This window comes from Aspergillus nidulans, chromosome VIII, assembly GCF_000011425.1.
Source record: "Aspergillus nidulans FGSC A4 chromosome VIII".
Taxonomy (NCBI): Eukaryota; Fungi; Ascomycota; class Eurotiomycetes; order Eurotiales; family Aspergillaceae; genus Aspergillus; species Aspergillus nidulans.
The window spans coordinates 3,372,579-3,393,663 of NC_066264.1; the positions used below are offsets into that span (position 1 = coordinate 3,372,579).

General features: G+C 50.8%; 9 protein-coding genes across 9 annotated transcripts, besides 1 other annotated feature; 2 read left to right on the plus strand and 7 right to left on the minus strand.

Annotated features, from left to right (window-relative positions):
* Positions 1-21,085: part of a sequence feature (contig 1.7 1..773302(-1)) that runs on past both edges of the window.
* ANIA_00480 (uncharacterized protein) lies at positions 184-1,848 on the plus strand (the record flags this gene model as incomplete). Its single annotated transcript, XM_652992.1, has 5 exons — positions 184-327; positions 381-881; positions 1,121-1,242; positions 1,350-1,525; positions 1,817-1,848. The coding sequence occupies 5 exons, from the start codon at positions 184-186 to the stop codon at positions 1,846-1,848; spliced, it is 975 nt and encodes a 324-aa protein (XP_658084.1).
* On the minus strand, positions 1,057-1,872 carry ANIA_10093 (Ser/Thr protein phosphatase superfamily; the record flags this gene model as incomplete). Its single annotated transcript, XM_050613389.1, has 1 exon — positions 1,057-1,872. One exon carries the CDS (start codon positions 1,870-1,872, stop codon positions 1,057-1,059), a length of 816 nt encoding a protein of 271 aa, XP_050469209.1.
* On the minus strand, positions 2,586-5,005 carry ANIA_00479 (protein bglO; the record flags this gene model as incomplete). Its single annotated transcript, XM_652991.1, has 6 exons — positions 2,586-2,805; positions 2,967-3,130; positions 3,198-3,393; positions 3,621-3,831; positions 3,886-4,492; positions 4,850-5,005. The coding sequence occupies 6 exons, from the start codon at positions 5,003-5,005 to the stop codon at positions 2,586-2,588; spliced, it is 1,554 nt and encodes a 517-aa protein (XP_658083.1).
* On the minus strand, positions 5,980-7,165 carry ANIA_00478 (uncharacterized protein; the record flags this gene model as incomplete). The annotated part of the gene is made up of 3 exons (XM_652990.1): positions 5,980-6,525; positions 6,855-6,884; positions 7,124-7,165. The coding sequence occupies 3 exons, from the start codon at positions 7,163-7,165 to the stop codon at positions 5,980-5,982; spliced, it is 618 nt and encodes a 205-aa protein (XP_658082.1).
* On the minus strand, positions 9,657-11,196 carry ANIA_00477 (uncharacterized protein; the record flags this gene model as incomplete). The annotated part of the gene is made up of 4 exons (XM_050613390.1): positions 9,657-9,759; positions 9,814-10,145; positions 10,196-10,236; positions 10,296-11,196. The coding sequence occupies 4 exons, from the start codon at positions 11,194-11,196 to the stop codon at positions 9,657-9,659; spliced, it is 1,377 nt and encodes a 458-aa protein (XP_050469210.1).
* Positions 11,743-12,618, minus strand: ANIA_00476 (mitochondrial 54S ribosomal protein mL41). The gene is made up of 3 exons (XM_652988.2): positions 12,416-12,618; positions 12,093-12,360; positions 11,743-12,042 (listed from the first exon to the last, which is right to left on the minus strand). Exons 1-2 carry the CDS (start codon positions 12,593-12,595, stop codon positions 12,127-12,129), a joined length of 414 nt encoding a protein of 137 aa, XP_658080.1. The 5' UTR covers positions 12,596-12,618; the 3' UTR covers positions 11,743-12,042; positions 12,093-12,126.
* ANIA_00475 (UTP14 family protein) lies at positions 12,843-15,863 on the plus strand (the record flags this gene model as incomplete). Its single annotated transcript, XM_652987.2, has 2 exons — positions 12,843-15,527; positions 15,589-15,863. The coding sequence occupies 2 exons, from the start codon at positions 12,843-12,845 to the stop codon at positions 15,769-15,771; spliced, it is 2,868 nt and encodes a 955-aa protein (XP_658079.1). The 3' UTR covers positions 15,772-15,863.
* Positions 16,252-17,259, minus strand: ANIA_00474 (uracil phosphoribosyltransferase; the record flags this gene model as incomplete). Its single annotated transcript, XM_652986.1, has 4 exons — positions 16,252-16,303; positions 16,372-16,576; positions 16,634-16,734; positions 16,826-17,259. The coding sequence occupies 4 exons, from the start codon at positions 17,257-17,259 to the stop codon at positions 16,252-16,254; spliced, it is 792 nt and encodes a 263-aa protein (XP_658078.1).
* ANIA_00473 (uncharacterized protein) lies at positions 17,812-19,554 on the minus strand (the record flags this gene model as incomplete). The annotated part of the gene is made up of 5 exons (XM_652985.1): positions 17,812-18,178; positions 18,232-18,350; positions 18,405-18,530; positions 18,582-18,844; positions 18,906-19,554. The coding sequence occupies 5 exons, from the start codon at positions 19,552-19,554 to the stop codon at positions 17,812-17,814; spliced, it is 1,524 nt and encodes a 507-aa protein (XP_658077.1).

Here is a 21,085-nt window from a genome sequence, read left to right on the forward strand (position 1 = left end):
GGTCGGATCCCTCTTCTACCTAGAGATGACTAATTGAGGGAGCTAAGCCACAAAGGGCATGATCGCGTTCAAACAAACACCATCCCACATGTTGAACGTTCTGCAAACGTTGGACACTTAAAAGCTGACCATGTCTGGACTCCGCTTCAGTGTCCATTTGCCGTCGCTCCAAGTTCCATCAAAATGACTACGTTTCACTTCAGTGACCAACAGCTAGATAGTGACCTAGTGACATCAATTTCTTCACTTCTTGACTCTGTCAATGTCCCGAATCTGCTTTGGGGCAATTATTTATTAACCGTATACGGAGTTCCAACTGTTGTTGATGTGAGTATGCTATCCTAGTATGACTGGTCTTCGAATACCACTCACACTGACAGGGTGTGTCCTTCGTCGTGCCAGATGCGCTTATCGAAATATCCTTCTCCACCCTCGCTGAAGCTGGCTTTCGGCCCTGCTCTCGACCTTACGCCTGCCCACATTCGAATTCGCGCCAGCCGCCCTATAAACACCTTCATATCGATGACGAGCTTGCGATATCGTTGTACCGGAAATCTGATGTGCTCTGGGAATTTCCAGAATTCGAGGCTGCCCTGGACCACGACGATTTGAATATTATGTGCGCGTCTGACGTGAGGCTTCCTCCAGCTACCCTAGGGCGCGGTCGAGGGCGATTTCCACACTTTAGTTTCGTCCGAATTCCGAGCGCCTCGAGATATTGTGAGGCTCTTATTCTGTTGCTTTGTTGGGGTTACGGAACTGCCTGCGAGACTTACTGGATGGCGATTTTGACGTATATGCTAGAGTACGTTGATGGAACAGATATTCTCGACGAAGAAAATATGAGAGACGGATACAAACAGTTTTACCATGCCTTAAAGGTGGGTGATCCGACGATGTATTCAATTCTGGAGGACCTCCGCCGTGATTTTAAAGGGACGGCTCCTCCAAGTCAAACAAGGTTGACCGATACGACTCATGTTGTCTAATTCAGTGATTCGCTTTCCCTCCAAACTACCGTCAGGTTGACCTTGCCTAAGGACTGAAGAATCACCTTTAGGTATCTTTCAGTTCCACCACCTTTTCCGCATTGAATCCCGTAGACTGTGAGAAGTAATAGCCTCTCTGGTTTGCCATCACTCTTTTCCCTGTCGTTACGTCTCGGAAATCACAGTTGAAATGGGTGTGTCCAAAGGCCCAGAGTGTGACAATCTCACTTCGCCAACACTGCTCATCTAACAGGTCCGTCATGAACCCAGAGGAAAGTTTGCTGTTGCTATGTCTAGGATCGACGACTTCTTCATGCGTTGATGGACAATAATGTGTCAAGATGACGACTTTTCGGTCAGGCTCCAAGCGCGAAATCGAGCCAGTTTCAGCATTCAACCAGGAAAGATCCGCAGCATGCGCTTCTCGGTGGGCTTCGACCGACCAATCGCGAATGTGGTAAAAATCGTTCAGACCAAAGCTGACACTCTCCATTTGTTCTTCCGTGATACAAGAGAACAATGTGCAGCCGAGAATGGTGAGTGTTGGTGAGATATCGTACCGCGTTTGGTCGAGCAGAACAAGTTTCCCAAGCGCCTCACCTCTCCCAGATGCCTCATCTAGTTCCTCTTTGAAACGTTCCAGGTTAGACTTTGTCTCTGTCCAACTGCTATGGTAGGCTTCATGATTTCCTAGAACCATAAAGACAACCCGGAAGATCGACAGCTGTCTACGGATAAACGGAAAAAATCCCTCATCTTTAACGTATCCAATGTCGCCTAGCAATGCCAAAAACGGGGCCTTGGGTTCGATACTAAAAATATCATAGGCAGCTGGAGATTCCAGGTGGAGATCCGATAGGACTTGAAGTCGTATATTTGCCATGGGCGGCGAATTAAAGGTATCCCCAGTCAATAAATAGGTCTAGATCCAAAGGGGGAAGGAAGCTTGGATGATCGAATACGATAAGAAAGGCACAATGGTCCACTCAGTGGTCTGACACCAGCAGAATGAATTTTACAGGCAAAGGGTATTCTCTGCACTGGAATGTTGCAGCCCCAGGTGATTATCACCGAGGTTTTGACTCGGAGGGGTATTTACATTCACCTCCATTACATTTATGGTTTAGATTTGATTTCAAGTATTTCACTATTGCAAATGGGACAGCGCAATAAAAGCCGTCCAGTCTCCAACCCAGAGTATCGCGAAGTCCAGCTTTGTCAAGAATCCTAGCCATCCAGTCACTGTCCCATAAATCCTCCAATTATTCTATGAGATTGAAATCAGATTTACACGCGATTGTGGCCCGGGCAAAACAATTCGATTGTGAGACTGAACATATATCGTACTGAAGGCTGCAGAGCTTCACCTGCAGCATCGGCGCCTTTGCAGGTCGTCGACTGCTTTCTACGTACAGAGCCCCTCACATTCTGCTTTATACTCAGAGCCTAGTCCACGAAAACGACTTTCGTAGCTCAAAACCTCGCTGTAAAACTTCAGCCGCAGGATCAGCGCTCCTTGCAAAAATAACTTTGAATTCACCCGCCTCAGCCACCAATCTTGAAGTCCGCTGACACCAGAAAGACAAAGCATACTTGTCAAGACGTGACTTCGATTTTCATGTTCTCACCAGGTGCAAGATGAACCTTCTTGAACGATTTCAGCTCCTTCCTCGGTCTCTGCACAGAGCTGCTGACGTCTTTCACATAGACCTGGACTATCTCTGCGCCTGGGCATTGGCCAGTATTCTTCAGACTGACAGAAATGGTCATAATATGCTTGGGATCTGACTCGTAGACCGGAGGAACCTCCAGGTTGCTATATTCGAAGGTGGTGTAGGACAGACCATGACCGAAATAGAAACGTGGTGGATGGTTCAGCATTTCATAGTAGCGGTGGCCAATGAAAACTCCCTTCCCATAGACGATATCTGCGTCCATCTTGCCGAAGTTCAAAAGGACGGCATGTCCTCGACACACCGCGGAAATGTCAGCGGCAATCGCCCAGAAGGATTGACGTCTCCGAAGAGAATATCAACGATCCCGTGGCCTGTCTCTTGGCGGCCAAACCAGGAATGGATGACAGTGGGCGTCTTATCTGCCCAGGGCATGGTAGTTGCTGTTCCGGCCTCGGTAATGATAATCTATCAGCATGTCAGCGGCAAAGCACTGGTAATTCGGCCTGAAAAGAGCATGGACTAAGGCACTTACAGTCTTAGGGTTAGCCTCTGTCACGCGTTCGATCAACTCGTCCACGCGCCCTGGCAGCCCAAGTGACTTGCGGTCAATCCCTTCGTATTCGTAATCTGCACTCAAGCCGGTAAGAATGACTGGGATGTCAACTTGTCGAGCAATTTCAACGGCCTCCCGGATCCAACCGGCGCAGCCCCAACGTGAACCCCGAGATCTTCATTGACCAGGTGAAGCTCCAGGTCGTATGTGGCTTCCTCTCGGACATCGACATCGGCAAACCGCTCCATCGTGAACCCATTGAAGCAAGGAGTACTGTCTGCTTTCTTTCTCGGGATGGCTGGTCCATAGGTCAATTCGCTCCGTGCTGTTGACGAAAAGCTTGGCCTTTCCGGCAACTGAAAGTCCAAACCTATATTTCATGGTCTTGGGTGCTCTGAATACGGTGCGGATCCGGAGGAAGTATACTCAGGAACTGTGTCTGGAGGCAGACTGTCTGCAAATTTTAGGTCAGTTTTCTCTGTGGTCGTTGTGTAGAGCAGTTCGGCGTCCGAAGAGCCATTGGGATCTTTATTGAAAAACTCAAGCAGCATGCCATGGGCGTCTGAGCCAGGCTGCGTGATGGTGCTGTATAGTAAAGGAGCGAATTTGTGTGCTAAAGAGACAGTTAGCTAAAGTCTTGCTCGGCCTGATGCATTGGAGTTCTTACAGTAACATCCCATAGCACAGATGAAGCTGTCTTCTCCCACAGCCTCCACAAATGCACTGTAAGGGGTAGAAACATAGTACGGAGTCACCTCAGAACTGTCGTCACCAGCAACAGCCGGGTTCTTCCAGTGGTCGCCGATTAGAGCATATCGCGTCTTGCTGTCCTTCACCAAAGGCAGAACATTGGCCTCATTTTTTTTTAGAAGCACAACTGGTACGGCAGTGGTTTCACGCAGAAGCGCACGGTTTTTCTCCGTGTCAGAATCCTTGACGGGCTCAGATTGAGCTGCAAGGACCCTGTTGACGAGCTTCAGAACCCGTCTCACGGAAGAATCGATAGTTTCTATTGAAACTTTGCGAGATCGGGTCGCCCATGCCAGGATCTTGCACCTCCAGTCTGTAGGCCCCGGCATTTCCAGGTCCATTCCGGCATTGATTAATTCTGAGGTGCTGTAGATCCCCCACCAGTCGCAGAGAACTAGCCCATCATACTTCCATTCACTCCTTGGGATATCTCGAATCAGCCTCGGATCCTCACTACAGTGTACGCCATTGATCTTGTGGTATGCCGTCATAACAGCCCATGGATTTGACTCGCGCACCGCGACCTAGAAGGGTAGGGTATGAACTTCCCGCAGAGTCCGCTGTGTCATGATGATGTTGTCTTCAATAGACATGTCTGAAGTATTCCCCCGCAAACTCGATTCGTGCCGGTGAGTCGAGCGTGGAACTGCTCAGTGTCCTCCCTATGACCAAGGACGGTGACAGCCTGCGACATCACGGTTAGTGACTTTATGAGGAACGCATCGGCGATGAGGGCGGGGTCGGAAGGGCTTTCTGGGGCTCTATGCTAGGTTCATTGGGGTTCAGGCAGTCCTGTAAAGGATCAGCTAGGGACCAATGTCTCTATTAAGTCTACTGAAGGGTGCTTCAGCTTTGGCTGAGCGCTTGATAGTGTCTCTAACCGCAAACTGTAGCACAACTGGATCGCACAGGTGACGGTGACGTTTCATATTTTCTGGAATCGCGGCAATCCATGTGCACATGGACTGATACTGTTGTTCCAGAACCATTACGTCCTTCGTTTTTTCCCATAAAGCCCAAGGTGCCAGCACAGTCATGTTGTGCCAGATGACACAAGCCCACGGAGCATCGAGGTCAATATCTGGGCTACATATTGAAGGAAGGCCTTCGCGCTGCTGCTGGTCAAAGGTCAGATTCCGAAGCCAGTCTTTGATGGTGCCGAAGCAGTCATAAACCAGACTAGTAGTGGAGCAAAGAGAGCAAGCTCTCCCCTCCTCCTTAAGCGCTCATCTCTCTGCGGATAGCTCATGTTGCCTTTCATACTTTCTCTTATGTTGGTGAACAAGTGGCTAACCCTCGGATCCGAGCAGGAAAAGTCGCCACCTTCTTCCATGTCTGTGCCATAGACGACGACCTCGACAGACTGGCACAATTGTGAGTCGTCTGCCAAACCATCAATTTGTGCCTAACGGAACCTATGCAATGTGAAGCGCGGCTCGTAGGTCTCCCCATTATATTCCCCTTACAGCGGTATATATCACAGAAGTTCGGGGAATAGAGTCCGAACGCTACGTCTTGTCGATTCAGTCTGTATTCAAGAGTTCGAGAATCGCTGTTTTTAGCTGAAACAAACGATATTCCAGGTTGTTATATCTGGCAAAACTTCACCGTCCCGTAGTATGGCGCGATATGGCTTATTAGGAGGGGCACCCCATAAACACCTGGGCGCGAAGAGCGAGTCTGAGAGGAGCGCCGATGAGCTAGGGCTTGAATATTAGCCAGTCAGCGGTTTTTCGCTTTCCCCCGGATATTATTTGTTGTCCTCCACACGTAACTAGCCCTCGTATCCACCTTTAATACGGGGAATCTCTTTTTGCCTGCTGATACACAGTCCAGGAGTACGCATGCGGCGCAAGAGTCGGCTTACGGTACTCACTATCCCTTTCGAACTGAGTATCTCTACCCCCAAAACGCACAACGGACTGTTTCATTTTATGTTCAGGTGGTTCGCTCTGCTTTGCCGCCCATCAACAGGCTTGATCTACAATAGATCCACAAGATAGCCCTTGCATTAGCTTCGACCTGGTCTGAAGGCTTCTAAATATGTTTGCCGCGCCCTCGAAATCTTCCCAGCCAGCCAAGGCATCCCGAGCGCAGTAGCCTCCAGAAGGACCAGGCGCTCGGCCTCTTCATGCCCAGCGAAGGCGTTACCACTCCCACCAGGTTGGACCCCATCAATGACCTGGTCTGCTTTCTCGCCCAATACCAGGCCTGCAAGAGCGCGGATACAGAAGTTGTCTGGGTTCGAGATGGGGATGGCCTGAATCAACGCGAGTCCGCGGTCCCACACGCCTATGGTATTCTCTATGGCCCCGACAGTCTGCAGCGAGCCACCGCTGCCTCCGTAGATATATCCGTAGACCTGCTCTACTGTATCACCGTAAAACTCCCGTGCTATTTCTTTGAAGAACTTTGCGGCGGCCGCGTCGCCGCGGTATCCCGCGCCGGCTGATGTCTGGGTCGTATATGCACCGCTATCGAACCTGAAGGCAACAGTATCTTCTCCGGCCGTGGAATTCTGCAGAGGATAGACCGGGGAAGTATCTGCCGTTTCATGCTACTTTCACCGGTAGATAGATATTGAAATCTGCCGTGGTGCCGTTGAAGTACCCAGTAACCTTCCTGTGGGGACGAGGCAGGGTCTCGTCTGTCTCACTCGTTAGGATAGGAGTATCATATATGGGATCTATGCAATCCGCTGTGACATAAACAGGTCCGTCTGAAACGGTTGGCAGACATCTGAAGCTGCAAGAACGCTTGGGAAAAGCCATAGTGCCGCTGTTGCTTGATGATGCTTCGTCTGGTATTTTTTAGCCACTCAAATTCCGTTTTCTGTCAAGCCTACATTTCACGCCAGGATAGGCAGACTGTATTAATATAACTTACACACTCTTGTGGGAGGTCCTGATGGCATACCTCGAATGATTGCACGTCAGCGATGACTTTATTGCCCGGAATGGAAAATGATTCTGACGAAGAGCTGATAGAATGGTTTATTAACCTCCATCGGCTACGCCTTGTAATCTCTTCAGGAATGTACAGGCTCTTCCATTGCCCGCAGACTAACATCGCGACGCCAATGGAAAACCCGAGGACAAGATGTGAAGAAGAAGGATTCTCACGCCTTGATTGCGGAGAGCCCTTGGGTCACGTACGGGACTCGATTGCGTCAAGCAATAGCGAAGATACTGCCACATATTTAGAAGCCTTCAGACCAGGTCGAAGCTATCTACGAAGCAACGTACGGCAAATCCAATGGTTCCTCAACGTTCGAACTCCGGTTCAGGTTCGTTTTCAACTGGCTTTACAGGATGAGCAATGACTTCGTCAGATGTCTGCAGCAGAAGCAGCCATTGAGTCTGATTATCCTCGCCTATTATGCCTTTTTGCTTACAACTTTGAAGCGCGATTGGTATGTGCAGAGTTGGCCGAGGCATATATTGACCAGAGTCCGTGAAATGGTCGACAAGGATATACTGGGTGGCTACGTTGGCCCTTGGACAGGCTGGCATATCTATGTTCGATTAACATCCTGGCGTGTTGATGGATATTATGGCTTAAGCCATCCGCATCCCAACTACTAGGAGCAATCACGGCAGACGAGAAGAACGAAACTTCCATTAAGATTAATGAATTCTAGCAAGATAATAATTACTGCTTCATTTATACCGTACTAGGCAGCGTTGTTCTATCCTAGATCCGGTAATAAGATAGTTTCAGATCTAACTAGGACCGCCTCAGTGATGCCTTCGTAGGAGCCACCATACCAGCAACATTCTTCAAATTGTTAGAGGTAACATTACCGAACATCTTTACCGAGGCCTAGAAACCATCAGATTGGCATTATCTCAGTATTAAGCCAGAATCAACTCATCAAAGAATACAGAGCATTATTGCAGCAGATTGTCTGCAAAGTACTGAGACACGGCGTCAAAGACACATCTAAGCTTGACAGACTTCCTCCAGACAAACTCATTTTCTTGATCTTTACACCGAGCGCTTTTATCGGTAGCAGCGACGGACGATGTGCGTAAACAGCAGGGAATATGGTAAGGTCAATAGGCACCCATGTCAACGGAAATGGGATCATAGCGAGAGACCCTTAACATCAACACGAATTGCACCGCGAATGGGTATCGCTCAGATGGAACACACATGCATGGGGAAGGAAATCACATTGAGGTCGTCAGTTGAGAAACGCTAAGCCTGTCGCAACGCATATTTCTCATCTCCATCTATAAAGAACAGAGTCAGGCTTCTGGCCAACGCGTACAAGCAGTACCTTCCAGCATCATGCCCTCAATCGATGAGCCAACCTTTCTAATCAACCTATGTCTGACAGGACCATTTGGACTGCGTCTAGGTCAAAGTTTGCTGGTAGCAAACCTCACATGCCCATACCCCCTCCACCCCCTATTATGCAGGGAGAGGACAACCCTCTTCCGCGCAAAGTCCTTCGTATGATGATACGCATCATGGTCCTCAATACTTTCCCAACCAACATACACCAGATACTCTCTCACCCCGCTCTGCCTCCCACCATCCCCAGTCTCGTCATCATTATCTTTCTCGGATTCGGGCTCGACAATCCAACCCCCAGTACACCCCAAACATCCCTTAACATTCGGCACAATCGTTGTCCAAAGCGCCCATGCCTTTTCCCACCCGTGGACTGAAGTAGTGGCGTAGATTGCGGTACCAGTTACGGGAGCGCCGTCCAGGGTTCGCGCATTGCGTGTGAAGTCCTGGAGGTGTGCGTGAAGGACGCGCACTTTTGGTGTTGCAGTTGCAGTTGCGGTCGGCCAAAGAGGGTCAAGGAGAGATTTGAGGAGGTCGAATTGTGAGGAGCTGAGGAAGGCATAGTGCTGTTCTAGCTTGTCTCGGACTGTATCACCAAGCAGGGCGTTATCAGTAAGACATACCTAAGGTATTAATGTAGAGCGTGTGTTATAGAGGGCAGATAATGGGCTAAACTAACAGACAATGACCTCCACCAGTTCAGAGTCTTCCTCCTCAACACGTCGTCCCCAGTAAAGTGCGCGGAACCCTTCCCAGTCTTGGAGGATATCAAGGGCTTTTCGCCAGATCTTCCCGTCAGACCTCGTGGTGTCTTCGATGGCTGCGGAGGCTCGTATTGGCAGCGTCAGGATTTGGGTTGGTTGTGTAGGTGTTGGGGTTGCCAGGGGCGGACTTTTAACAGCGGTCTTGGGTGGATCTGGAGCTTTGAAGGAGCTCTGTGAAGCTGGGCGAGTAGTTAGAGGCATTACGTCGCTCTTTATTTTTTTTTTCTCGTGATATTCTGGATGTTTGTAACTGATGAAATATAGTGCAGTGGGTGTCGGTGAGATCTCTCTAGTACCCAAGTAGATATGGAGGGGATAGTACAGAGTGGATACCGGCAAGTCTGGGGTAGCGAAGTAGAAGTGGGGGAGGGGACTGGCATCTGACGTAGCTGGTAGTCTCTACATAGTAGGTCAGGGCCAAGTTAAGCTCTGATCGTCTCAAGTCCGTCTCGTGAACGCGGCTGACAGGCCGAGATGCCGTGCCGAGGAGGTATGTAGGGTTCAGACTAAACGGCTGTAAAGGCAACGGGCATGTTTGAGGGATTCTCAAAGGTACAAGGCTGGTTGGGACAGCGCACTATGCCTATGCCTACACTATCATATCCTCTCCAAACCGATAATAAGACTAAATCTTGGACTTAAACCGCCTCTTAAACCCACCAAAGTCATCACCACCATTAACCCTAATCCCATTTTCATACGCCCACTCTGTCAAACCGATAGGGTAGCTTCTTAGGTCAGCCTGCGTAGTAGCTTGGAGAGAATTGGTTGACAGTGCTCACCAACTTTCCACCAAGAATGCCATCGTATCATCCGGCACTCGCTCCGGCCTCAGCACCTTCTTTATTGCATTTTCTGTCTCCGGCGCCGACAGCCCATGCGGACTGAGGACGTTGTGCAGCCCGCTCATTCCGTACATCGGCGTCGGCACGCGCGAGAGGTCAAATCCCCCGCTGATTACGGAGGAAAATTCGGACATGGTGTTGCGATGGAAATACGGGATTTGGAATGTGTCTTCCATAACCATCCAGCGGGGCCCGAGGACAAGGAAGTCGACGGCTGCATGATCGGGCTTGTCGGAGGGGCAGGTGAGGACTACGTAGATTGATGGGTCCTGCGGCGGTTATTTGGGCTGGACAAAGAACTGCTAAAGGGAAGACGGACCTGGTGGTCGTAGAGCGTTGAGCCCATAGGCATGAATTTTCCTGGTAGACGCAGCTATTGAGTCTCTCGAACTTGTTATTGGGACGCTGGGAGGACTTACCTAGGTCATATTTGAATGGATAATACGTCCCATGCCATGCAACAGCATTAAACGCACTCCCCTTCATCTCTGCGCTGTAGACCCCACCTCCAAACTTTGCGATGACCTCTGTAATCTCTTCCGTATCTACGTATCTCGCGCGTGGAATCTCGAAATCCCTCACATTTGCCAGGCCCAGAGACCCGATAGGCCCTAGCTCAGGGAGGTCGAAATGCCCGGAGTACGCCTCAATAACATGACCCCTAGACGGCCCCTTGGGCAAAGAAACTCGGAATCTGATACCCCTGGGAACAACACAGATCTCACGGGGGCGCACTCGTATATCACCCATTTCGGTCTGGATATCAAGGATCCCCGTCTGGGCAACGATAAGCATGTCCCCATCTGCGGAGTAGAAGGCCTGTTTCTCGTCCATGCTGAGACCACAGGTGTAGACATAATACGCCACGCCATTTTTGACCGTTGGGTCCCCTGCACCTCCTATCATCTGTAGTCCATCAAGGAATGTCTTGTCCTCCTGTACTTGGGCAGGAGGCCATATGAGTTGGTCTGGTACAAAGTTGAGCTCTGCTGAATGCGAGCGATGGTTCAGCGGATGGTCCGAGAGCCTGTTCCACGAGGACTGTGCAGTCGATGGGAGGATGCGGTAGAGGAATGTCTGTTTGTTCACGGCGCGCTTTGCGGTGAAGGATGTGCCGCTGATACGTTCAGGGTAGAGGCCTAAGCCGTGCCGTTGGGGGAGACTTTGCGGGCGGGGTAGGGCGTCTTCGATGGCTGTTGATCTGGTCGCCCATGTTAGAAAAGCCATAGGTTGTTGAGCTGGGGGGGCGTACTCATGGTATGAATTGAGGCCGGTATGGTAGGAGAAAGGATCTTTAATGGCATATTTTGATCCCGGCATCTTAGGACTCTTCAGTCAAGACAGTGAAGTTGACTATGTAGACTGAAGTTTCTCAATAATTTGGAGAGTAGAGGTATCTGACTTCGGATGAATATAAGCAATCGGAAGGCTTCTGGACAAGCCGAGGAGCCGTTGGCAGCGGAGGACAAGAGCTAGATTTGACTCTGTTAACCTTGTATAGCCTGTGCTATCATGCTGATCTCTCTCGACGAGCCTGATCATATGCCTCGACTTCCCCGCATGAGTCAAGAGTTCGTGTCGTTAGCTGATCATGAATGTGATGGGGCATGAACCGAGGAGACGCGGGCACCAATAATGGCCAGGACATAATCGTTCTATGCGCTAGTTAAAAGCCTTATCAGGAAAGAAGTCCAGAGTATTTTGTAAGAATCAAGATGCATTAGGGCGTTAAATTGGAGTTGGATGCCAGGCAGACATCACCGCAAGGAACAGACGCTGTCCCATATACAGGCACCTCGGTTACTCAGTTCCGATCTTTCTCCATCTATACAGTTAGGCCGTTGATACTTTATTTGGTGAATCTTGTACAGTCCAGAAATCCCATTGTCGGTATTTAGGGTATCCGTATATTGTTCTATGTGTCAGTCACATCGCCAAAGACAAAAAAGGAAAGCAGCCATGCTATCATGAAACCCCATATATGCGCCAGTGAACCAATATAACCTGAGCAACACGTACCCCGTCAGGAGTACTGTGCTCCAGTAGTTGAAATGGGGTCCCCTTTCAATGCTAATACTGTACATATGATACAATCAATCCGACACTGCCGATGGATTATCAAGGCTCCGCGCACGGGTCGGTCGTTGTACGTCCATCACGGGTATACTGTAATTTGTCAGAACAACCTAACAGAACGTTCAGATGCTGAAACCTACCTAACGTCAACTTTCTCAGATGCATCGCTGTCATCTATTGACGAGGCGCCTTGGCCGCTTTGGCGGCTGCTTTGGCCTGGCGCGCAGCCTCCTCCTTGTCCATCTCCTCCTGCTTGAGAACCTCCTCGCCGTTCTCTGATGCCCAGAGATCTAGAAAATCCTTTCCTTGGAGGCCCCTCTCAGCTATGAAAATCTTGCCGTTCCTCTCAATCTCGTGGGTGTATCTGCTCTTTGTGGGGGCCATGACTTTCGTGACGAACGGGGTGAGCTGGACGTCGATTAGCCTCGAAGCACATATAGCTGCGCACAGTAATATGGTATACCTTGAACTCGTTCAGATTCTCAGGCACAACATATGTGCGAACCTTCTTCCAGTCAATCACGTATGATCCGTTCTTCGCAAAGTAACCCATCGACCCCGTCCGGTTTCCCTTGTAGTAGCCACCATTAACCTGCTTCGTCGTCAAGCGCAGACGCGCCATCATCGGTTGAGAAGGTCTCATCTTGGCGTTACTGTATGATGACGAACAAATTCACCTTGGAATAACAGTTATCATCGACGGAGATGCGGAGATCGAAGTCAGTTGGCGGTCGGTCAAGCTCTCCGCCTTGCCAAGAAATTATTTTTTTCTGCCGCCATCGATAAGCAAAATTGTCACACCACAAGCTACCAACTCAGCTCTCACGGAAGGAATAAATAGCTGAGGTTTTCTTTCGTAGCGCCCTCTGCTTCTCTTGTACGGCGTCACAATGCCTCGCCAGTTTACCCAACAGCGCGGTCCGCGCGACGAGGTGTCGAAGAAAAAACCCGCGCAGAAGAGAAAATCCGGCAAAATCCTCAACGCGCTTTCGATCGCAGAAGCCGAAAATCCTACGAGGGCCAAAATTCGACGGAACCGGCTTGGAGACGATGATGATTACTTCAAGCGCAAGCGGGACACCGATCGAGACGAGGACGATTCACACGGTCCTGGTAACAAGCGTCGCCGCACTGGCGATGACGAGGATTCCGAAATAGACTCGAACGAGGGGAGTGATGGTGAAGGCCACAAATGGAAGATTGGCGTCGACAGTGATAATGACAGTGAGCTGGATAGTGATGAAGCTATGGGTTCCAGCGACGAGGAGAGGTTTGAGGGCTTCACTTTCCGCGGAAGTTCGACGTTCCAGGGAAAGTCAAAGGCAAAGAAAAAACAAAAGCCGAGGCATGAGCGGGAGATTAATCTCTCAGAGGGAGAAGAGTCTGATGCGGATGAAGATATGGAAGATGATGACAGTCTTGGTGAGGATGCCATTGACTTGGTTGCTGCGTGGGATATGAATGCCGCTGAGGAAGAGGCCGAAGCTAAGAAGGCGGCCAAATCCAAGAAGCAGGACGAGAGTGAGGGGTCTGATGAGGAGGCCTCCGAAAGCGAAGACGAAAGTGAGTCAGATGACGAAGACGGATCCGAACTTTCATTGTCCGACGACGATCTTGAAGACGAAGATGGCCTCTCAAAACTTCAAAGCTTTGTGGATTCCATGAGAGCGGAAAATGCTAAGCCAGCAAAGAAAACAAAAAGCGGCGAAGAGCATCTCAACCCGTCCGAGTTTGGATTGCCATCTACACGAAAACTAACAGTCGCCGACCTCCTTCCGTCGGTCACTGATTCTCGGCTTAAGAACTCACTCAAACATGTCGACTCCGCAATATCCGAACAGAAGACTTCATCAGGCATTCCAGGGAAGCTGGATGCTCCTCTTGCCAAGCGCCAACAGGACCGTCTCGAACGTGAAGCCGCGTATGAGAAGAGCAAAGAGACTCTTAGCCGCTGGATTGAGACGGTCAAGGCCAACCGCAGGGCTGAGCACCTGATGTTCCCACTGCCTGATCCAGATGCGCAAGTTGTGCACCGCATGGGCGTCATCAAACCGCAAACCAGCCTTGAGAACACAATCCAAGATATCCTCGTGGAGAGTGGACTTGCTGATAAGCAAGGAAAGTCTGCCGAAGACCAAGTGCAGGAATTCGAAGAGCTGCAGGCGCGGAAAATACCGATCGAAGAAATCCGAGCCCGTCGTGCCGAGTTGCGCAAGCACCGCGACCTCATGTTCAGAGAGGAAGTCCGAGCTAAGCGGATCAAGAAGATCAAGAGCAAGTCCTACCGCCGTGTCCATCGCAAGGAGCAAGAGCGCATGGAGGAGAAGGAGCGTCAAGCTCTGCTTGATGCCGGCATCGACCTGGATGAGCAGGACCGGGAGAAGAATGAGCGACTACGAGCCGAGGCACGAATGGGCAACAAGCACAAGGAAAGCAAGTGGGCAAAGAGCCTGAAACAGACTGGCCGAACTGCCTGGGATGAAGATGCCCGACATGGTGCTCTTGAGTTAGCCCAGCGGGAGGAAGAATTACGGCAACGCATCGAAGGCAAGCGTGTGACTAGAGGTGATGACGACTACCTGGGATCCAGCTCTGAATCTGAGTCGGAAGATGAGAATCCTTGGGAAGAACAGGACTCTGATTCAGAAAAGCGCAAGCTGCTGAAGAAGCTCAACAAAATCGAAGGCGACGAAGCTGTGGATGAGGAATTCAAAGGCCCGCATGCTAAGCTACTGTCCATGAAATTTATGCAGAATGCAGAGGCTGCTCGTAAGGCCGCGAATGATGCCGAAATCCGTCGCCTGAACCGTGAGCTACAAGGCCAGGATTCTCAGTCCGAAGCAGAATCGGAAGAGGGACGTCGCAAGTTCGGCGTCACGGACAAGAAGGCCGATAAGGGCAAGAAGCAAGTCAACGGCAATGAGTTCGAGGAAGCACCAGGGTCAGATGAGGAGCCAGAACGTGATGATGAACAGGAGACGAAGGCTGCCACTACCGGAACCAAGACAACCTCAAAAGCAAACGACAAGCCCCGCGCTCCACCGAAGCCTGAACCCGTCCCCCAGGAGTCGGACGCCGAAGAAGAAAACCCCTGGCTCATGCCAACAGCAGAAGAGAAGCGCCGATCCAAGGACGACGATGTGCAGCCAACCATCGACATCACGCCGGACGCAAAGCCCCCAAAACCTGCGAAGTCCTCGAAGAAGACGGCAGATCCGAAAATAAAAGAAACTCCAGCCCCGAAACAAAGCACCACCCAAGACTACGATACCAGCGACGATGAAGCTAAGGTCCCGGTTCTCTTGAAAAACCATGACCTTGTGAAACGCGCATTCGCCGGCGATGAGGTCGTTCAAGAGTTCGAGCAGGAGAAACTTGACACTATCGAGGACGAGGGCGACAAGGTCATCGACGAGACACTCCCTGGCTGGGGCAGCTGGACTGGAGACGGCATTAGCAGGAAGGAAAGGAAGCGGCAGAAGCGCGTTTTGACAAAGGTTGAGGGAGTGAAGCCCGAAAATCGGAAGGATGCGAAACTTTCTCGTGTTATCATCAACGAAAAGCGTATTAAGAAGGTAAAGGCTTTTATCGATTTCGCACCCATCGACGTGAATACTAATATCTGGCTTCCTGCAGAACAACAAGTACCTTGCGACGCAACTGCCTCACCCGTTCGAGTCGAAGCAGCAGTACGAGAGGTCGCTTCGTGTCCCGATTGGTCCCGAGTGGTCTACAAAGGAGACTTTCCAGTCTTCTACCAAGCCCCGTGTTATGATCAAACAGGGCGTCATCAAGCCGATGGAGAAGCCGATGGTTTAGATACTGGCCGGGCCTTGACCTTGAAGTTCAGAACACTAGTCTTGACCGCGGAGTATATAGGGTTAGACAATATATACCTGGATACCCATTCAACCTGCCATCAATGCAGCTTAATGATTAGTTTTGAAAAGCATTGTGTTTATCTTTTAGTGATTTGTCGTCGTGTTTTCTGGTCTGTTCTAACCTGGAACAGTTCGAACCCTAAATCGAACCCTCTCTCACCAACATCTGGCAGTAACCTATCCAAGTTTATTGTATTTCGTGACCCCTAAGCCAATCCAAGGCCATCAGTTACGTGATAACATCTGCAAAAGCTGAGAAAAGCTCATCTGTGGCTGCAATAAAGCCATAGTTAGCTTCAATCGCTCATTCTACCTAAGCCATTGCGCTTGAGCATTCCTACTCTTCACTTTCGCACATCAAACCTGTAATCCTTGCGCAGGGCATCCATTCTCCATTCACTCCATATAACCAGCCCAATCAAGTCCCATAAAATCGATCTCCGAAATCGCCCAACCCTGGCGCAATATGACTGCAGGGAGTAGTCTGTCAGCCAAACAGCTCACACGCATGCCCAGAACCAAATCGTAATATACTTACTTTGACACTGTCAACGCCTCGTCTACCGCTGCAGTTACAAGCCTTAACCGCGGAAACCGTTGCATTATCGTCTCGAGCCCTTTCTTCGACGCAACCAGATTCACAAAGACGATATCCTCCTCGCACACGCCTTTCTCTTTCAGCACGTCGATGGCTTTTATGGCGGAACCGCCGGTCGCGAGCATTGGTTCCAGGATTAAAACGGCTGGCCATCAGACATTTCAGTTAGGCAGGTAACAGCAAGTTCAAGAAAGGGACATACACTGCTCCGCGATACCCGCTGGCAGTTTCGAGTACAGATGGACAGGGAGACTCGTTTCCTCGTTGCGCTGGATGAGGAGCTTGCCCATGCTTAGGTTCTCGCTGGACACAGACATGATAGATGGGTCAGCGAATGAAACAACCACTGTATACCTCGCACCAAACCCCCACCTGACCAAAGGTCGTAACGTACCCGTAAGCCCTTCGTAGGGCAGTTTCAAAGCTCGCCCCTGCGCGAAGGATACTCACGCCACAGACGGGCTTCACTTGACGTCTTCCTTCGTAGGTCCAGCCGGTTGGAGTCCGGATTGTGAGTCGCTCTGTAGGGAGGAGGTCCAGCGCTGGAATTGGAATGGATAGATGGTCAGCTGGCTTGGAGAATTTACTGTGTTGAGCGGTGATTTCTGTAGATGTAGGGTAGGTACGTATGTATGAACGGGACTTGGAAACGCTACCTGCTGCTATAAGGAGGTCAGAGATCCTATCAAAGGCCGCTGCGAATGCGTTGGAGGTTGTCAGTTCGTCTCGAATGACGGTCATGAGGCTCAGGAGGTAGTTTCCCTGACGGAGGAGGGTTACGCGCTCGAAATAATCCTGGTCATTACTGGGGGTTTTGACGAGGGTCATAGTCGCGGTGTTGCATTGAAGTGAACTTCTTGAGTATCCAGAAAGAGAGGTTATATGGGCGAGAAGGGGGGGGTACACATGATGGCTGGATGCACAGGCTTAAGACTATGGGCCTGCAGGTGAGGGGAGAGATGGTGTAGATGCGGAGTACGCCGCCAGGCACTGATAACGGTGATATGATAGCAAGGCGAACCCCACAGTGAGTGCAGACCCCTCTCCAATGTCGCATTGATAGCCGATCCTATCTTATCTTAATACAAGTCTCCTGATAAGAGGCATGGACGTGTTAGGTGTTTCAACTATGTCGCATATCGTACCGCAGTAGATGGGGGGATGTTCCTGTTCAGGTTCATGTTCATTATCATGTCCAGGGTTGTAAACAAATAGGCAGCTGATGTACCCAGTGAATATAGTATGACATGATCCGATGCCATCCTGGGCTTCAAGAACCAGCCATCTCAACTACTGGGCTGCAGCCGCCAGCCGATACCACGCAGATCAATGCCTTGCACTTTTTGTAACAAATAAGCCAAGGAAGCGGGCTTATGGCGCTCAGACCAAATATCTGAATCCCTTATGCATCCTCAGACTCTCATCCATGTCCCCTTCCCCACCATGCATGCCACTCTGCTGAGCAGCACCAGCACCACTACTAACCTCCACAGCCTCCGCCTCAGCAAGTTTCTTATTCAACGCTTCAAGTATGAGCTTGAAGATCAGACACCCAACAATCGCGACTCCAAACATCGCCGTGACGATACCATAACTCTTGCGGTACCCGTTCTCCTTCAGATCCCAGACGTACGAACCCGCAACGTTGCCAAGCTGACTAAATGCGTTAACCATGGCGATTGCGACGGCGCGCTTTGCCGGCGGGCGCGGGAAGGATGTACTGATCCAGGAGTAGAAGACGATGAAGCTGGTTAAGAGAATTAGTAGGTGGGCGAAGGAGAGGGACAGTATTGAACGTACCCAGCGTATGAGCCGGCTTGGAGGAAGAGGGCGACGTAGCGAGCAGCAGTCTGGAGGGTTGACATGCAGATGATGAAGCCGACGAGGCCCATGAGCATGGGAATGACGATATGCCAGAACTGGAAAAGTTAGTCTCTGCGATATGATTAATGGTATTGCTAAGCTCGACAAACCTTCTCCTGGTATCGGTCGGAGCTCCAGGCAACGCAAAGCGAGAACAAGCAGGAGAAAACCCATGGGGGAGCGCTCATGAGCAGAGTGGGCACGTAGGCGAATCCGAGGGTTTCTGTAAGCGAGGGCTGAAGAGGCCTGTTAAAATGGTATCCTGTATCATGATAGAATGCACTTACGAAGAAAGCATTAAACGACAGGCCAACCACGTAAGCTGTCAGGGTGAGCATCATGATATACATCTTGACGTCCTTGATGGCCATGAAGAAGCCATCCCACGGCCCTGAATCCTCAGAGTCAACGTCGGCCTCGCCGACATCCTCGGTCATTCGGAGCTGAGCGACTTCAAGCTCTTCCTGGGTGAAGCCGCGCGTGTTGCTGGGCAGATCCGGGAGGATGATCGCAGCAGCAATGGCGATGGTCATTGTAGCAGCGCCCTCAACTATACTATGTCAGTGACTGTGCTAAAACAGGAGTAGAAGGTGTATTTTAGCAAGACATACTCCAGAAGAGCCAACGCCATGCAGCATGGCCAAGGACGCCCTGCATGTTGGAGAGGACACCGGCTCCGATCAGGGCCGAGAAGGCGTTGGAAATGAGGTTTCCACAGAAAAGAATCGCATTCCGCGTGGTGAGTTCCCTGCGAGTGTACCACTTCGACAGGATCATGAGAGCTCCCGGGAGGAAAGCAGCTTCCACGAACCCAAGAAAGAAACGGATAGCAACCATTCCACTAAAGTTGTGGACGACGCCTGACAGAGTCGAGATCAGACCCCACAGAGTCATGACCAACGAGATGTAGAGCGAAGGCCTCTGGATCCGGTTGATGAGGATGTTCGACGGGACCTGCATCAGAATATACCCAACATACAGGATACTCAGACACGTCGCGTACTCGTCGTAGTTCATGTTGAGGTCTTCCTGAAGACCCTTCAAACGGGCAGCGGCCATGTTGTTTCGATCGAGATAGTTCATGATATAGATCAGAACGAATAGCGAGCACCGCGCGTCAAGCTTGCGCTTCATGCTCTTCTCTACCTCAGCACGCCGTGCCGGGCTCATCCTGGACGCAGGATAGCCGCCCTCCATTGTCTCAACAGTGGGTTTCTCGAGCTGAAGAGCGTCAGAACCGAGCTTTGTGTCGTCTGCCATGGTGCAGGTGCCAGGCGGGATAAGGGAGAAGGGGGAGAGGAGGAGAAAAAAGTGTCTGGGGGCCCCGGATATGGGGTACGGGGATGCAGGGTATTTGACCGTCCCGGTGCTGGACCGGCAACGATGTCAACCCCTCTAATCACCCCGGTCTCAGCCTGGATGTGGACTCACTCGCGATGATGAAGTGGATCGGCTACCGCATGAGGTGACTTCCCCGGGACCAGGGTCGGCATGAAGCGCCAAGAGGTTGCTTTTCGGCAAAGCGGTGTTCCGCTGGATGACGGCGAGCTAATCTGTGTATGTACGGGACGATACTTTGTAGGTAATGATAATGATCATTGTCTCCGTCCTTGCAAGTGCTGGCCAGTATCCTGTTGCCCTACAAGGAAAATTGTGGAGTGGGAGGGCGTGGGGGTTCAACTTGGGGACGTGGGGGGACACGGCGTGGGGGGACATCCCGGGGGAGTGAAATCTCTTCTGGCGCTTATGATTTGTCGCGATGCCGAGTTTCTCCCGGTAACGATCCCGACGGCATCCTCTCAGTCGGCGGGGACGACGTTCTATGGCTGGCGTGATTGGAGGTCGCGCTCAACCGACTGGCTCCCCGGGCAGCTATCTACTCCGTACAGTCTTTCGGTTCGCGTCTCTCCGGATTTCGGATATCCGACTGTCTGGATAGCATGTCGATGACTGCTTGTCTGGTGGACGGGCCATCTACGACCGGTATCCGCCGACAGAGGGACCTTCGACTTGGATATGTCTACGATTCTACCGAGGAGAGGCCGATGATGCCGGTATTCGGGGTCTATCATGCCACTGCACTGGCATCACTGGCATTACTGGCGTCACAATGATACCCTTAGCCTAGAAACCTTGAAGACAGCTTAAGTTGGCTAAGGCATCAGGCAAGCTCTGTCTTCCCGACCGATGGTTCGCAGTTTTGCATTTTGGGAATGGAATTACAAGGTTTAGAAGTGTTGAGGTGTTAAGGTGTTGAAGATTTAAAAGATGTTAAGATGTTAAGGATCTAAAGATGTTGGGTGTTAGATGCTAGGTGTAGGTGTAGGTGTTATCATGTGTCAGATTGGTCTGTAGTAACACAACGCTGCATGAGGCCACGCCCTGGTCCTGGCGTAGATGGCACCCCGTAGCAGTTCTCTTCTTCCTAATCTCTCTCTTCTCTACTTTATGCTCGCCATCTCAACCGCATCACGGTATCGAGTCAGTTGCTTTCGGAGTATTGTTCAAACAGTGTGACGCCGCGTTTCATGATGTCCTTGCTGGTCACGGTTCGAGATGACCAGGTCTGGTGCTCTACCCCGCCATCACCACTGTAACCCTGCGGCAACCTCGCTCTCTCGTTCATCGACCACATGGACCTCGGAGGCTTTATCATGATGATCTCTTCCCCAGAATGCCATGAGATTTCGATTACGCGGTAGCGGATTCGTCATGGAGACTAAAGCCAAGCTTCAGGGCGCATCGCTAGGCGTTCAGTCCGACGGCGATGGATGATAAACAGGGACACCAG